Source organism: Miscanthus floridulus, chromosome 18, assembly GCF_019320115.1.
Source record: "Miscanthus floridulus cultivar M001 chromosome 18, ASM1932011v1, whole genome shotgun sequence".
Lineage (NCBI taxonomy): Eukaryota > Viridiplantae > Streptophyta > Magnoliopsida > Poales > Poaceae > Miscanthus > Miscanthus floridulus.
This window is the reverse complement of record NC_089597.1, coordinates 8,233,177-8,250,718: the sequence shown is the minus strand read 5'-3', so window position 1 is coordinate 8,250,718 and position 17,542 is coordinate 8,233,177. Positions and strand designations below refer to the sequence as shown.

Here is a 17,542-nt window from a genome sequence, read left to right as displayed (position 1 = left end):
TTTTCCAAACACTGTGCCTAATAAAATAAAAAATTAATTTGACCTTTAATAATTGTTGCAGTTAAGAGATCGGGGTATATATAGTTGCTAGAGAGACCAAATTACCCTTGAATAATATCTATCATGTCTTGGTACTCTGTTTGCTCTTTTCTTAACGACTCTAAGATGCTTAACCGACTATTGGCCATATCGATGACCATCAATATCCAGTGATTGCTGCATATGTTTTTATACACAAATATGATCGACATTAACTAGAGTCAACATATATATATATGGGAGATAGTTTAGCTAGTAAGCAAATAATTGAACAAATGTCCATATGATCGACATTAATTATTTAACACTCACTTGAAGTTGTAGGGGAAGAGTATGTCCTTGTTTTGTTGGTTCACTAAGAACCTCATGAGATTTTTCTCGAGTTCAGCTTTCCATTGAGGCGGGGGATTAGGGTGTTTGAATACGACACTTGGATCAACGAAACCAACATCATTATTCTTTCTCTTTCTGAGTTCTGTCATCTCATATCTGCATATATAAAAATATAGTGTGAGGATATATAATTTATATATATACACTTTAATAGTAGAAAATAATCACACTTACAGACAATAGCAGCTAATGAGACTTTTGTCGAGAGAGTCCAGGTGGCATAGTTGGTGTAATTCTAAAAACTCGACATATATAACGTCATCGCCACGGAAGTAATGTTGGTTTCTAACTCTGACAGAAACAAAGGTCTCTCCCTATTCACACGCCGTCATGTACCACTTGTTTAGCAGGTACATTTACGTACCCAGTTTACCTCAGGCCTCAGGGTTGTATAGACTCTTTCCATGTTCAAATTTCTTCCAAGGATCCACTTTCGGAGCAGATGGTCCTTCAGCGAGCACTTGGGCAAGGTCCAAACTAGTATCCTCGTAAAACCGAACCAGGTCCTCAAAATCGACGTCCAGTAAGTCTAAGTTTGAACCATATTCATTACGAATGACAAGAGGGGGACCGATTGTTGCGATTGTTGTCCAAGTTGTGCAACACCTTTCTCTGCTCTAGTCTTTTTCTGCGCCGCCTCAAATGACTTGGTGAGAGAGCGGTCGTAGTCCGATTTTGGCAGGATCTTTTGAGATTCCTGCTTTTTCTGGTCCACCTTCTTTCTTAGAAGATCTGGAGGTAGGTAGAAGTACGGTTTCTTCGGGTTCTCCCTTGCTTCTCGTTGCTTTCTTACTTTTTCGAAGAAACTGTTCACATCTTTTTATACTGCAACATTTAATTCCTTTTCACTTTTCTCATAAGACAATTTTTGAGGAATAACTGGATTAGATGAGGCTTTCTTCTTTGCCGGCTGGTGGGCCAATGGCTTCGTTTGTGGGGCGAACCTCTTAGAAGCTGGCTGCTTCTTGGTCATCAAGGGAGGCAGGGCAGCCGTTGGAGACCTCCTTGGAGGTGTTGGAGACCTCCTTGGAGGTGGCGGCGGTGGCGGCGTTGCCACCTGATTGTCTGGAGCACTGTGATGATCTAGAGATTGAATAATTAGACTTAGGTTGGCGGAGGCCCTGCTGTGTGAGTATAAAAAAGAATAATTAGGTATAATAAATTGTTATTATTAATCATGCATGTCAATAGAAAATTAGTGAAAAAATTATTTCGTTCACTTTTGTCCGCACCTATTGTCTGGCAGTTGAGAAAGCGGCGGTGGACTAGAGACCCCGGGAATAATGATGTAGCACTTGCGCCATAGTATGAATGTATTCTCTGCTTCTCCTAGAGTCTTCTCCCCATCATCTCCTGGAATGTCAAGAGCCAGATCACTAAAACATTTGTTAACTCTATCCACTGAGACGCTAATATATCCAAGTGGTATTATTGCCCCATAGATTCTTGGTGTCTTGGTAGGATCTGGAGGAGAAAAAACACCGAGAGCCACCATGATTGTAGCATTCCCTTTTGGAATATGTAGCTCACATGATGTAAACGGTGCAGTGATGTCATCCATGGGAAAACGTAGCATTGCGTCATCTTGATTTGGCAACTCCATGGAAGCGTAGCTGCTTTTCAACTGATCAGGGGTGCTAATATTAATGTTGATTCCTAGATTTAATGTCTGCCTTTGGGCACTCAATGCTATTTACACTTGCTTTATGATTTCGTCCTGCATTCTAGCTTGCATGTCTTTTTCGCGCTCCTGTGCTTGAAGCAACGCCTCCCGCGACTCACGAACATATTTTTCCAACCTGCTGACCCGCGATGCTTCCTCATCCTTCCTTCTCTGTCGGCTTCTGTAGGTATCTCTGTCGTTAGGGAAACCATACTCCCAAGAAATGTTCCATCCTAAACCTCTCGTTCGGCCACTGTGTTCAGCAGTCCCGATGGCATACGTCAGTTCATCCTTCTCTCTATTGGGCCTAAACGCACCAATAGCTTTAGCTTGTAGAGCATAAAAAAATCTTTGTGTTGCTCTTTCGAGTTTTGGGCCATGAATCAGCTTCCCGATCTCTAGGTCCAGTCTTCCCCCATGAGCGAAAAACCAATTCTTCGCGCGTTTGGGCCAATTGAGTGATTCTGGTGTGATGCCCTTGGTAAGAATGTCCGCTTCCATTTTTTCCCACTTGGGAATGGCAGTCGCGTAGCCACCTGATCCCATGACATGGTGGTATACCTTCTATTGGGCATTCTCTTGGTTCCTTCTCACTCGTTCCTCACCCTCTTCTGATGTCTTGTACTGTACAAAATCATTCTAGTAGGGCCTCAACTTCACGAGCGGCCCCCTAGTATTGAAATTGGGCGTTAGGTTCTTCTTGACGTATTTCGTGTATAGGGATTTCTTCTAAGTCTGGAATTGTGTGGCCATCTTCTTCATAGCCCACTTTCGAACTAGCTCCTTCAATTCATCATTGTTGATATCATCATAATCATCCGCTTGCAACGTGAAATGTTGAAGGATATCATCCCAAATTAAATTCTTATCAAGATCAGAGACAAAACTAACATGAGACTCATTGATCTTTTGCTTCCATTCACGGGCACTGATCGGAAGTCTGTCCCTTACAAGGTACCCACAGTGTTGCACGAATTTCCTTGCATGTGGACCAAGTGGTTCGCCTGTCTCGATATTGAATTATGATATTATGTAGCGCCCCTCCAATGGCTTTTTCGGGCCTCGAATATTTTTGCTTTTCACCGTTGTGGTCGTCGATCCAGAGGGCTACGTATAAAAAAAGAATAAATAAATATCATGTGTACACATAATAGATGATAGATATTCAAATATATATATAATATTCAAATATATATATAAATATATATACCTCGCCAGTATTTTCTTGCACAATATTTTCTTGGTTATTTTCAAGAGCCAGGTATTGACTCCTGTCATCTACATCCTGCTGGTCATCATTGGCAAATTGAGTGCCGGTGTTGATAATATCCATCATTTCTTCATCCATGTTGTCTCTCGGGGCAGCCATCTAGCTTTTACACCACTAGATATATCTATAAAAAATAAAAACCATATATCTATAAAATAGATCGAGTCATGTACTTAAAATTAATTAAATAACTACACTCAAAATTCAAGTCTCCAAAGCATAACTTTGATTTCTTATTTTCTAGAAATATTTATTGGCAAGTGATATATATAACAAATTTATATATATAACAATTTAAATTTAAAACTCTCTAATATGTATAACAAATATATATATAACAATACAAATTTATAACTCTAATATATATGTATAACAAATTTAGATGTATGTATAACAATTCGGTGAAATAGCATAAAAATTGACCCACGATTCGGTTTACAAATAGTATAAATTTGCTTTTTTGGACGGGCACGCTACCTAGTACTTATGATATTCGTATTATCCGTTTGTATTCAATCTAGTTTCGAGAACAGCAGTGGTATATTTCGGCCATGGCGGTGCTCTACAAGGGTTCGAAAACAGCAGTGGTACATTTCGGCCATGTTCGGTCGCCGAATTAGGCGATGCCGGCTCGCGGTGCGTCGGAAGGGTCGGCTTCTGAAGGTGATGATCGGATGGATGGAAGCTTCAGGTTGCCTGTGGCGTTAGAGCGGGTATGTGAATAGGCTATTTTTCTGATTCACGCAACAGTAGGTGTAAATATGAGGGATTTAGCCAAGGATTCCATTCAGAGATCCCTTGGTCGGCATAAACTGTACTTGATCAGTCAAATGCATGTACATATCAGCATGCCAGAAATAATGGTATGCTCAGGGCAGAATGAGCAATCCTACATCACAGATGAATTTAGACATATAAAGTTCATTGAAAATTTTCAGATATCAAAGCAGCTAGATGTTGGTGGCGTTCAGCCGGTCAATCTGGCCTAGAGGATCCTGCAGATTTGACAGGCGATGACCGATAATTGTATTCCTGGTGATTGTATCACGTCACGCGATGGACCACTGAGCTCCACAAAGACCAGCAAGCATACGAGCTCCGTTGGAAAACAACAAACTCGTCTAATCGACCCTGCCGTGAGAACACACACCAAGTCGCAACTGACACGATAATCGCACGACATGGACACGAAAGCAAGAGGTTGACCGAAAGAAGCGATCGCATGCGTTCCTCCCAAGCAAGCAACAACAAAGTGAAGAACACCATGATGAGCACACGGCAGTGGCGTGCCATCATGGTGGAAGTGGAACGCGATGCACCTGTGCGGCTGTGCTGGCGCTGCGCGTCCGCCGCACACGCGCCCGGTGGCATGTGGCGAAGCAGAACACGATGAAACGGCCTGGAACTTGAGCCTCAGCCCTCAGGCACGGAGAAACGCTAGATGCGTCAGGGCACGAATCCCAGAGCGTGTCAGCCGCATAGACCCGCGGGACAGGAGGGGGTCTCGTCGCTGGCTCCGGGGCTCCTCGTCCTCGGCGGTGCGTCGGCTCGGGCGGCTCCTCCACTGCAGCGTCGAGCTCGGGCGCGGGGAAGATGCGGCAGCGCGGGGAAGGCTCAGGCTCGGGCACGGCGAAGGTGCGGTGCGTCGGCTTGGGTGGCTCCTCCACTGCGGCACAGGGCTTGGGCGCAGGGAGATGTCGAGGGTGACGAGGGCGGCAGCGAATATGACACGACGACGACGGAGGCGGTTCCAGATCCGATCTAGGTGAGGGCGAGGACGACGGTGGTGGATTTGGATCTGCGCGTCGCGCTCGGACAGGAGAGGCATGAGCTGGGTCGCCGGCGGAGACAGCGAGAGAGGTGTGCATGTGTGGAGGTGGTGCTGGAGGCGATGAGGAGCAGTGGCGGTGCGGTGGCTTTCGGTGAAGAACAAGAGATGATGGAGGGGGAAAGAGAGGAGGCGGTATATAGGGGGACCTTTAGTCCCGGGTGAAGCCACAGCCCGGGACTAAAGGTCATTTAGTTCCGGGTGATGGTTAGAACCAGGACTAAAAGTCTGACCTTTAGTCCCGGATGCAGCCACGGCCCGGGAGTAAAGGGAATTTTGGCGGGCCGCGAAAACACAACCCATCTTTAGTCCCGGGTGGTTGATCCACCCGGGAGTAAAGGTGGGCTGCAGTTTGGCTTCCCGTCAGTTTCTAGAAGTTTCTCCTTTTTTATATATTTCTTTTATATAAATATGCAGAGAGTTGTTAATTGCCTAGTAAATAAAATATTAGCAAAAAAATTACAAAAAGAATTCCTGGACCTGGTTTTGCATTATTGTACATAAGAAAAATCTGTAACCTAAATTCTTTTGTTTTACCGTATAAATATTTAACATAGTGTAAATAATAATCATAATTTTTACCATGCAAAAATGTACTACTTAATTAAAATCATTAAAACTATTGCTTTTCGACAGGAAATTAGTTTTCACATCTTATTGACGTTGATCATTTATTTTTTCATTACACATTCTCCACAAGAAATCCACCGTCAAGCAGAAAATTCATTTAAATCGTAAAAAATATGAATACACGACAAAAAAATCTGAAGTCACAATTATTACATAATAGGTCTAATACATCACTATATCAAGCGGGAACAACAATGATCTTCTTCTTAACGTATATCCCTTGATTATGATCGCGTCGTAACCATGGAGTGTCCTCATCATTTAGCTGGATGCTTGGGTCTTTGTTCACTGTGAAGGGTGGAATTCGGTCATCCTTTTCATAATCTTCTGATATGTCTGACTTGTCTTTAATTCCGACGATGATTCTTTTCCCTGAAAGAACTATGTGACGCTTTGGCTCATTTATTGGGTCGTTGTTGTTTTTCCCTCTCTTCGGTTTTGTAGACATGTCCTTGACATAGAACACCTAATTCACATCCTTGGCAAGGACGAATGGTTCGTCTTTGTACCCAATATTGTTGAGGTCCACGGTTGTCATTCCATACTGGTTGTCGACTGCTACCCCGCCTCTAGTCGCCTTTACCCATTGGCACTTGAACAAAGGTACCTTAAAAGTATGTGCCTAGTTTAGTTCCCATATCTCCTCTATGCGGCCATAATATGTTTGCTTATTTCCATTAGGGTCGGTGGCATCTATGCGGACACCACTATTTTGGTTGGTGCTCCATTTATCTTGGGCAACTGTGTAAAATATATTCCCATTTATCTCGTACCCTTTGTATGTGAGGATATGCCACGATGGCTGACTAGCCAACAAATACAGTTGCTCATCAATACTCTCATCACCCTGACATTCTTTTCGCAACCAATCGCTGAAAGTTTCTATGTGCTGACGCGAAATCCAAGCTTCAGACTTCCCTAGAAACTCAGATCGGAGCAACTCTTTATGTGTCTCGATATACGGATCCACCAAGGAGGAGTTTTGTAGAACTGTGTAGTGTGCTTTATTAAAATAATTGTCCTGCGTACCAATATATGGTTTCTTCCCTAGTGTCCCCTTTCCACTTAGTCTCCCCTCGTATCGTGATTCAGGAACACCAATCGGGTCAAGGTCGAGAATAAAGTCAACACAAAACTCAATGACCTCTTCTGTTCCATAGCCCTTGGCGATGCTTCCTGCTGGCCGAGCACGGTTGTGAACATATTTCTTTAGGACTCCCATGAACCTCTCAAAGGGGAACATGTTGTGCAGGAACACAGGACCGAGAATGCTAATCTCCTTGACCAGGTGAACTAGGAGGTGTGTCATGGTATTAAAGAAAGGAGGGAACACCAACTCAAAGCTGACAAGACATTGAACCACATCATTGTGTAGTTTAGCTAGATCCATTGGATCGATTGCCTTCTGAGAAATTGCATTGAGGAATGCACATAGCTTTACGGTGGCTAGACGTACATTTGGAGGTAGAATTCCTCTTAATGCAACTGGAAGTAATTGCATCATGAGCACATGGTAGTCATGGGACTTTAAGTTTAGGAATTTCTTCTCTAGCACATTTATTATACCCTTTATATTCGAGGAGAATCCAGATGGTACCTTGATGCTTGCTAGGCATTCAAACATGCTTTCCTTCTCTTCTTTGCTAAGAGTGTAGCTGGCAGGACTTTAGTAATGGCGTGCATCATCTGTCTTCTCTGGATGCAGGTTGTCTCGTTCTTTCAAACACCGCAGGTCCTGTCGTGCTTCAAGTGTGTCCTTAGGCTTCCCATACACACCCATGAAGCCTAGCAGGTTCACACAAAGATTCTTCGTCAGGTGCATCACGTCGATCGTGCTACGGACCTCTAGGACTTGCCAATAGGGTAGCTCCCAAAATATGGACTTCTTCTTCAACATGGGTGTGTGACCGTCGGCGTCGTTCAGAACAGGTTCGCTGCCATGTGCCTGTCCAAATACTACTTTCACATCCTTGACCATATTGAGTACATCCTCACCAGTTCGGTTGCCCAGCTTGGTCTGGTGGTCTGCCTTACCTTTAAAATGCTTGCCTTTCTTTCTTAGGGGGTGATTCGTAGGAAGAAATCGACGATGGCCAAGGTACACGACCTTTCGACATTTTTTCAAGAATATACCTTTAATGTCATCGAACAGTGCGTGCATGCATTATATCCCTTATTTGATTATCCTGGAAGATTACTTAGAGCAGGCCAATCGTTGATTGTTACGAACAACAATGCTCGCAGGTCAAAGTGCTTCTGTTTGTGCTCATCCCACACACATACACCTGGTCTGTTCTATAAAAGTAGAAGTTCTTCAACTAGTGGCCTCAGGTACACATCGATGTCGTTGCTAGGTTGCCTTGGGCCTTGGATGAGCACTGGCATCATAATAAACTTATGCTTCATGCATAACTAGGGACGAAGGTTGTAGATACATAGAGTAATAGGCCAAGTGCTATGACTACTGCTCTGCTCCCCGAAAGGATTCATACCATACGTACTTAAAGCAAACCTTAAGTTTCTTGCGTCATTTGCAAACTCCGGGAATTCTCTATCGATTGCTCTCCACTGGGACCCATCAGCAGGGTGTCTCAACATATTATCTACCTTATGGTCTTCTTTGTGCCATCGCAACAACTTTGCATAGTCTTTGTTTCTGAACAGACGTTTTAAGCATCGTATTATAGGAGCATACCATATAATCTTGGCAGAGATTTTCTCCATGGGACGTTCGCCCTCAACATCACCAGGGTCACCTCGCCTGATCTTATACCGTGATGCATGACATACCAGGCATGCATCTAACTTCTCGTACTCCTCACCATGGTAGAGGATGCAGTCATTAGGACATGCATGTATCTTCAAGATTTCTAATCCCAAAAGGCAGACTACATGTTTTGCTTTGTACGTAGTAGCGGGCAATTCGTTATCCTTCGGAAGCATCTTCTTTTGGATTTTTAGTAACTCCCCAAATCCCTTGTCAGATATACCATTCTTTGTCTTCCATTACAGCAATTCCAGTGTGGTACCCAACTTTTTCTGCCCCGCATCACAAGTTGGGTATAGCAATTTCTTGTGATCCTCTAGCATGCGCTTGAACTTGATCTTCTCCTTTTCACTTTTGCATTCTCTTTGTGCATCACGAATGGCCTGACCAAGATCATCAGCGGGCTCATCTTCTGCCCCTACCTCTTCTTCAGCTTTCCCCATTGCAGTATCATTGAAGGCACCATATTCAACAATAATGTCATCATCGTCCCATTGTTCTTCTTCACCTTCTTCCATTATAACCCTGGTTTCTCCATGCTTCGTCCAACCAATATAGTTTGGCATGAAACTCGACTTCAACAAGTGTGAATGAAGACTCCTTGAGCTAGCATATTCCTTCAAATTCTTACATATGGCACATGGGCAGCACATAAAACCATCGCGTTTGTTTGCCTCGGCCACATGTAAGAAAGAATGCATGCCCTCAATGAACTCTTGGGAGCGGCGATCAACATTGTACATCCAATGCCGGCTCATCTGCATTACATGACATGCATACCATATTAAAACCTAGAACATAATTAGTTAATTATACGACATGCATGCCATCACACAAGGTATTAATTTATGAAAGTCTCGCTACAATGTAGACAATCCCAACTACCGCTAAAAAACTAAAGCTAAAATGCACTTCAATAGCATAAGGATTTCACGACCAATCCCAACTAAAATAGACAAATCATGCATTTGTTCAACATCTATGGGCTTCTTTCGTAGGATCACTGCCTCATCAGCCGCCATAGCCACCTGTGTAAGAGAGTTTTGCACGTGTTCAACATATACTCTTCCTCCCAGTACCAGCCTGAACATCTAGTGCTATCCCACTGAAATTAAAACAAAAAATTAGAACTTTAATCACAATCATCATGAAAATAAGTATAAATTAACCATAATAATCAAATGCGACAAAATAACTCACATTGCGATCCGGACACTTGTAGAAGATACGGCCCTTGTTGGGACACTCCTTCCTCACCCGGTACTCCATCACAATCTTCTCCTCACACTTGCCGCATGCAATGAGAGAGAGGTCCGGCCTCAGTCACTTTAGAACCCGATGAGAGGCCGAGGACCCAGGAACAGTTGCCATCTACTCTCTATACTCATTTTAATATAATATAAATTTCTCATTTTATAAACAAATAAAATTAAAAAAACTCTAAAATTCTCTATATCTCTAAACCATGAAGTGTGCTATGCATGCTAGAAATGAAAGCTGAATACTAGTTTTGAATAACTACTTTAACCTTCCTTCATCCAAATATGCAAACTTTAAAGTGATTTTGAGCTTAAATGGCTTTCAAATAAAAAAATCCACCATAAAAAACCACATATATCTAGTCCATAAAATGAGATATGCTACTGATGAAACATGAGAGTATAAAGTTGATAACCTTTAGAACCGAAGAATCGATGAAGGAATCGAAGAAATCTTGTGATTGCCGGCGATGAGGAAGAAGAGAGGCCGGCGATGAAGCAAGAACACTGAGCTCGAAGTGGCTCAGGCTCGGGGAGGAAGAAGGGGTATATAGGAGGGGACCTTTAGTCCTGGTTGGAGACAGCAACCGGGACTAAAGGTCCCTTTCACTACTGGATTCAGGTTCTTTGCCGAGTGCCTAAGGCACTCGGCAAAGGCTATATTGCAGTGCGGCACTCAGCAAAGCACACACGGCAAAAAATTGATCGGCAAAGCACTCTTTGCCGAGTGTATTTTATCGGGCACTCGGCAAAGAAAAGCGACCGTCACGGCGCCGGTCCCGTTGACGGTCACTTTGCCGAGTGTCAACCCTGCAGGCACTCGGCAAAGATTTTTTTAATTTTTTTTAAAAAATTTCTTTGCCGAGTGCCAACCCTCCAGGCACTCGGCAAAGATTTTTATTTTTTTTAATTCTTTGCCGAGCGCCAACCTAGAAGGCACTCGGCAAAGAGCTTTTATTTTTTTTTTGAAAATTTTCTTTGCCGAGTGCCACCCCTCTAGGCACTCGGCAAAGATTTTTTTTAAAAAAAAACTCGTTGCCGAGTGCCAACACGGCAGGCACTCGGCAAAGTTTAATTTTTTTTTTAAATTTCTTTGCCGAGTGTTATAGTCACAGCACTCGGCAAAGCTGGAAAATCTGATTCCTGGTCGCCCATTTTGCCAGCTTTGCCGAGTGTTGTGACCGTTGCGCTCGGCAAAGGGGTCCTTTGCCGAGTGCAACACTCGGCAAAGTGACCCAAAACGGCAAATTTTTTTTTTTGCATTCCATCATGACAAATACATTCATACAAACATATATCACATATATATCTCATCCATCACATATATATCTCATCCATCGCATATATATCTCATCCATCGCATATATATCTCATCCATCACATATATATCTCATCCATCCACACATCCATCCGCCCATATCACATCCATCACAATATATAATAATAAGTGCTCAAGTCCATCCAAATAAGTTTACAAGTCCATCAAAGTCCACAAGTGCATCACAAGTATATCACAAGTCCATCACCAAGTGAACAACAAATGTAAAAAATACAACATGCACTCATCTCGGCCACTGCGACTGTGGTGAAGGCCCAGATGCATCATTCGTAGGTGCATGAGGTGGATTATTCGAACCACCGTCAGATGGAGACTGCAGAAAGGAGAAAAGATTGCATGTGAGACAAGATTATTTTGATAGCTAATCTAGGACGATAGAGGCCATACAAGCAAAGCACAAGCGAAAGTAAAAAACTTTGATACTCACAGGAGTAGTTGCAGCTGCAGGACGCGGAGGTGGAGGTGGAACCAACAGCCCAGGTGGCAGAGACAAGCCCATACGTTGCCCAAGCCCTTGTAGGAAATCCGTAATGTCCATCAGCCTCTGCGCCTGGGCCTACCGCTCGGCCCGCTCGGCCTCCAACTAGGCCCCCAGCTCCTGACGTTCCTTCATTTCTTGTTCTAGCCGGGCCTGCAATATTTCACTCCAATGTTTCAGTAATGCAAAGCTAATTAAGGTGTGTAAAGATCAATGTATGACGAGTAAAATAGGAATAACCTCGAGTGCGTTGACCCGGTGCTGTGCAGCGGTCGGCCATGTGCGAATGGCCGGGCTCTCGCTCGTGCTCCATGCTCGGATCTGGGAGAGAGAGGGAGTAGAGGCCGTGTTGATGACGTCGTCGCCAAGCTAGAACCGCCCATGCTTCTTGCCTTGCCCCGCCCTCATGACGGCCTCTCCATCGAAGTCCTGGGTGCTCGGATCGTGGTCTGCCCCATGGAGCGACCTCGCCACCTTAGTGTACTCACTGATGCGGGAGTAGACGCTCGGGTTCGTGTATGCCTCGGGCGGGTCCTCCAGGTTGAAGGAGACGTCGGACGTCGCCTTACCCTTGTGGGCCATACACCATGCCTGGAAGTCCGAGCAAGCCTAGCCACTATGTGACACCGACTGCGAGAAAGACAGCACGATGATTAGAAATCAGACAGAACTGAGCGTGACAATAGATAAATCAATTCGCGTACCCATGCTTGTTTGTATCCGGTGAGGTTGCGACTGCCTTGATGGTGTGCTGGACCTTGCATCAGTAAACGACGGTCCCGGGCATCCCTGTGCATCTTGAGGTACTCCTCCGTGAACCACCTGTCCACCATCATCGCCCAGCACTCGGGATATGCTTGGCACCACCAGGGAATCACCTACACGTCATCAAGTATTGGACATATAAGAAGATCAAATTAAACCAACTTAATCTCAAATCAAATCAATAAGTAGCTCAACTCTGCCAGCACTTGCCAGACATGCTCCGGGACATAGCCTTGAACCATCGCCGGAAGAAGCCGCTCAATCCATATGTGGTAGTCATGACTCTTCATCCCATTGACTCGTAGAGTGCCTAAGTTAACTCCCCTCTTTAGATTCGCTGCATACCCATCAGGGAACATTAGCTTCTTGATCCATTCAAGTACTTCCCTCCTTTGGTCCTTTTTCAAGATGAAATCAGCCTTAGGCCTTCTCCAGGTCTTGCCATGACTAGGAGGTTGCATCTCTTGATTTGGTCTATCGCACAACATTGCCAGGTCTACTCTAGCCTTTGGGTTGTCCTTAGACTTTTCAGTGTCCATGAGTGTTGCCCAAAGTGCCTCGGCGACATTCTTTTCAGTGTGCATTACATCAATGTTATATGGTAGAAGAAGGTCATCGAAATAGGGGAGCCTCGTCATGCCCAAGATATGAGTCCACATATGCTGCTCACCATATCCCACAAAACCACCTTCTTCATTGGGCACGAGAGCACCTATCTGAGCATGAACCTCGGCACCATTCATCATCCGTGGTGCAGGGTTTGTCACTTTGACGCCTTTCGTAAAGTTCTTGATGTCTTGTCTGAATGGATGGTCAAGAGGTAGGAATTGACGATGTCTATCAAACGATGAATACTTGCCACCCTTCTGCAACCAAATAAACCTCACACCTTCCTTGCATATTGGACATGGGAACTTCCCGTGAACACACCAGGCGCAGAATATCCCATATGCCAGGAAGTCATGCAGGGAGTAGTGGTACCAAACGTGCATTTTGAAGGTTGTCTTTGTAGCTCGATCGTATGTCCATACCCCTTCGTCCCAAGCATGGACCAATTCATCAAACACGGGCTCTATGAACACACCCATATTACTCCCCGGGTGTCCAGGAATTATCAACGACAAGAATACGTTATGTCGTTGAAAGGAGACACCGGGGGGGAGATTAAGGGGGATAACAAAGACGGGCCAACATGTGTATGGGGCAGCCATCATTCCATAAGGATTGAACCCATCTATTGCCAATGCGACACGTACATTACGAGCCTCATCTGCTTTGTCACAATGTTTGTCATTAAAGCGGATCCAAGCTTCACCATCGGATGGATGTACCATCTTGTCAGGATTGTACCGTTTGTCATTTTTGTGCCATGTCATCTGTTTCGCGGATTCCTCGGTCATGTATAGCCATTGGATCCTCGGTAGGAACGGAAGGTACCGTAGGATTTTCATGGGGATCGTAAGTTGCCTCTTCTGGCCATCATCAGAGTCTACCTCCAGGTACCTGGAGGATTTACACTTTGGACAGAACTTTGCATGCTCGTGTTCTTTCCTAAATAGGAGGCACCCTTTCGGACAAGCATGTATCTGCTCATACGGCATCTTAAGTGCTCGAAGGAGTTTCTATGACTCGTACATGCTCTTCGGCAGAATCTGGCCCTCCAGAAGCAAGGTGCCAATCACGGCCAACATCTTATCGAAGCCAGGTCGACTTAAGTTTAACTCGGACTTCAACCCCATTAAGCGTCCAATGGCATCCAGTTGAGACACCGTTGACCGATCGTGAAGGGGTTTCTGTGCCGAGTCCATCATATCGTAGAACGCCTGTGCGGCTGCTTCCATCTCCTCCTTCTCACGTCCCTCATCGAACTGTCCTTGGTGAAAGTCATCTAACATGTCTGCTACCCTGGCATCAGCATCAAAAGCCTCCACCCGTGGTCTCACCACCTCCTCTCTCATACGATGGGCTTCACCATGGTGGACCCACCGGGTGTAGTCCGGCGTAAATCCATTCTTCACAAGATGTTTACCCATTTCCACCTTGTTTACCCTTCTCCTGTTTCCACAATTGCTGCAGGGACACAAAACTAGGCAATGTCCTTTAGCAACGTTGCCAAATGCACTGTTCAAGAAAGCATCGGTCTTGTTCATCCATTCCATGGTGTAATCACTCTGACTTCTCCAGCCCGTGTACATCCACTAACGGTCATCCATCCTCTAACATATGTATCGGCAAGTAATGTAACCATCAATTGCATCTACATGGTGTTCCTACTGTCTAATAGGTGAGGATAGGTCCTAATCCCACCCGCAGATGCATAGATGAGGTTAGTTTCCATGCTCTACTCCTATCCGAGACAGAATTTCGGCAGCACCTCCCTGCTGTTCTCCAGATACACGTCCTGTCAAAGAAGAGTGTGTATCTGGAGAACAACAGGGAGGTGATGCCGAAACTCTGTCTCGGACTAGAGCAGAACATAGAAACTAACCCATCTACGCATCCGCAGGCTGTCCAAAAAGCGTGGACAATCCGAAATAGATACGGTCATAGATATGCAAAGATCTACATACCTCCAACCGTATCTCTTTCGAACGGGAGACGCCTAACTGAGTTACGCGATCTACGACAATGATACGAAAAGAGGGGTTATACCTAGGGTGGCGACGGAGTTAGGCTAGCGGGGCTGTGGCGGGTCGGTGCAGTGGCGAGACGACGCGGTGCAGGCAGACCGACACGGTGGCGAGAACTCCGACTCAACTCTGACGGGCTCTTCTCTACAAAAATGGAACAAAATACTGTCATTTACAAAAAAATTCGGCAGAACCTCCCCTACACGGTGAGGTTTCCAAAACCTACAAAAAACAACGGCACGATGGCCGACAAGCACATATGGCTCAACAGAAGCCATGTAGTTTGGATATCAATCCATGCAGAAGAATATATCCAAGTAGTACCACTACTTGTACTACTACTTTCATTATTGCTACTACTACTACCATTGGTTCTTCTACTACTACCACTATTGCTACAACTACTACCATTAGTTGTACTACTACTACTACCACTACTTCTACTACTACTACCACTAATTCTACTACTAATACTACAACTAGTACAACTAATACTACTACAACTACCACTACCTCGACAATAATAAGTGAGAAGGCATACATGACGGGCGACGGGGTAGGGGCGGGCGGCGTCGGGATCGGGCGGAGTCGGGGACGGGGTCGAGCACGGATGGCGTCGGGGCGGGTGGTCCACGGGGGGCGCGGCTGGGGGCAGGGCAAGGCCAGAAAAAAGGCGCGGCCGGGGCGCAGGGCCGGCCGGGGTCAGGGCAGCACGGCCGGGGGACGGGCCAGCCGGGGGCACGGCGTGGCCTGGCACGCGGGCAGCGGGCGCGCGTGGCTGGGGGAAGGGCCGGTCGGGGGCACGGCGCGGCCGGCGGCAGGGCACGACGGCAGCGGGCGGCGCGGCCAGGGGAAGGGCCGGCCGGGGGCAGGGCCGGCCGAGGGCACGGCGCGCGGCCGGCCGGGCGCGTGGGCAGCGAGGGCAAGGCGGCGCGGGTGGCCGGGCGCGCTGGCGCGCGGGCAGCGCGGCGGTTGGGCGGCGCGGGCGCGTGGGCCGCGCGGGCGGCGCGGCGGCCGGGCGTGCGAGCGGCCGGTGGCGGCGCGGGCGAGCGGGGCGGTGTGGGCGCGGTGTGCGGCGCGGAGGCGGGGGCGGGCAGGCATGGGCGCGGGGTGGCTGGCTGTGACTGCCCGGCCGGTCAAAAACCGCTAAGTCCGCGGTTTTGCCAAGTGCCGGATCAGAGAGGCACTCGGCAAAGATTTATTTTTTTTTTGTTTTTAATTTCTTTGCCGAGTGCCCCAGATATGGCACTCGGCAAAGATTTAAATTTTTTTAAAAAAAATCTTTGCCGAGCGTCTCAGATCTGGCGCTCGGCAAAGAATTTTTTTTTTATTTTTAAAATACTTTGCCGAGTGCCCCCTGTACGGCACTCGGCAAAGATTTAATTTTTTTTATTATTTCTTTGCCGAGTGCTCCTGTGGATGCACTCGGCAAAGAGGAAATTTTTAAAAAAATTAAAACATTCTTTGCCGAGTGCCTGATGGTTGGCACTCGGCAAAGACACCCTTTGCCGAGTGCCATGCCCCGGCGCTCGGCAAAGTTTTTTTTGTTTTTGGCCTCCAATTTTTTTGTGCAGCCTTTTTAAAGCACCAGGAACTCCTAGTTACAATTTGGGGATTTTTTATGGCTTTTTGTTATATTTAGTTACTTTATTTCGTTTACTTGAATTTGTCCGGAAATTAGAAATTTGAACTGCACGTACGTGACAACGTGCATGAAATCTTCTAAAATCATGAAACTTGTTGAGATATCGTGATATCATATGTGGAGGCTATGATAAAAATTTTAGAAGATTTCATGCACGTTGTCACGTACGTGCAGTTCAAATTTCTATTTTCCGAACAAATTCAAGTAAACGAAATAAAGTAACTAAATATAACAAAAAGCCATAAAAATCCCCAAATTGTAACTAGGAGTTCCTGGTGCTTTAAAAAGGCTGCACAAAAAAATTGGAGGCCAAAAACAAAAAACTTTGCCAAGCGCCGGGGCATGGCACTCGACAAAGGGTGTCTTTGCCGAGTGCCAACCATCACGCACTCGGCAAAGACTGTTTTAATTTTTTTTTTTAAATTTCCTCTTTGCCGAGTGCATCCACAGGAGCACTCGGCAAAGAAATAATAAAAAAATTAAATCTTTGCCGAGTGCCGTACAGGGGGCACTCGGCAAAGTATTTTAAAAATAAAAAAAAATTCTTTGCCGAGCGCCAGATCTGAGACGCTCGGCAAAGATTTTTTTAAAAAAAATTTAAATCTTTGCCGAGTGCCAGATCTGGGGCACTCGGCAAAGAAATTAAAAACAAAAAAAAAACAAATCTTTGCCGAGTGCCTGATAGTTGGCGCTCGGCAAAGAAGGCCGTGACACGACGCCGTTTCACGGGCAACCTATGCCGAGCGTAGAGATTTTGCCGAGAGTCTGGCACTCGGCAAAGAAGTCCTTTGCCGAGTGCCCGTGTTTGCCGAGTGCAATTCTTTGCCGAGTGCAGC

The 17,542-nt window shown here is 45.7% G+C and overlaps 1 protein-coding gene across 1 annotated transcript; it reads right to left on the bottom strand.

Moving 5' to 3' along the window:
* Positions 1 to 15,763: 15,763 nt before the first annotated feature.
* On the bottom strand, positions 15,764 to 16,162 carry LOC136523233 (uncharacterized). Its single transcript, XM_066516984.1, has one exon. It carries the CDS (start codon positions 16,160 to 16,162, stop codon positions 15,764 to 15,766), a length of 399 nt encoding a protein of 132 aa, XP_066373081.1.
* Between the last annotated feature and the right edge of the window lie 1,380 nt (positions 16,163 to 17,542).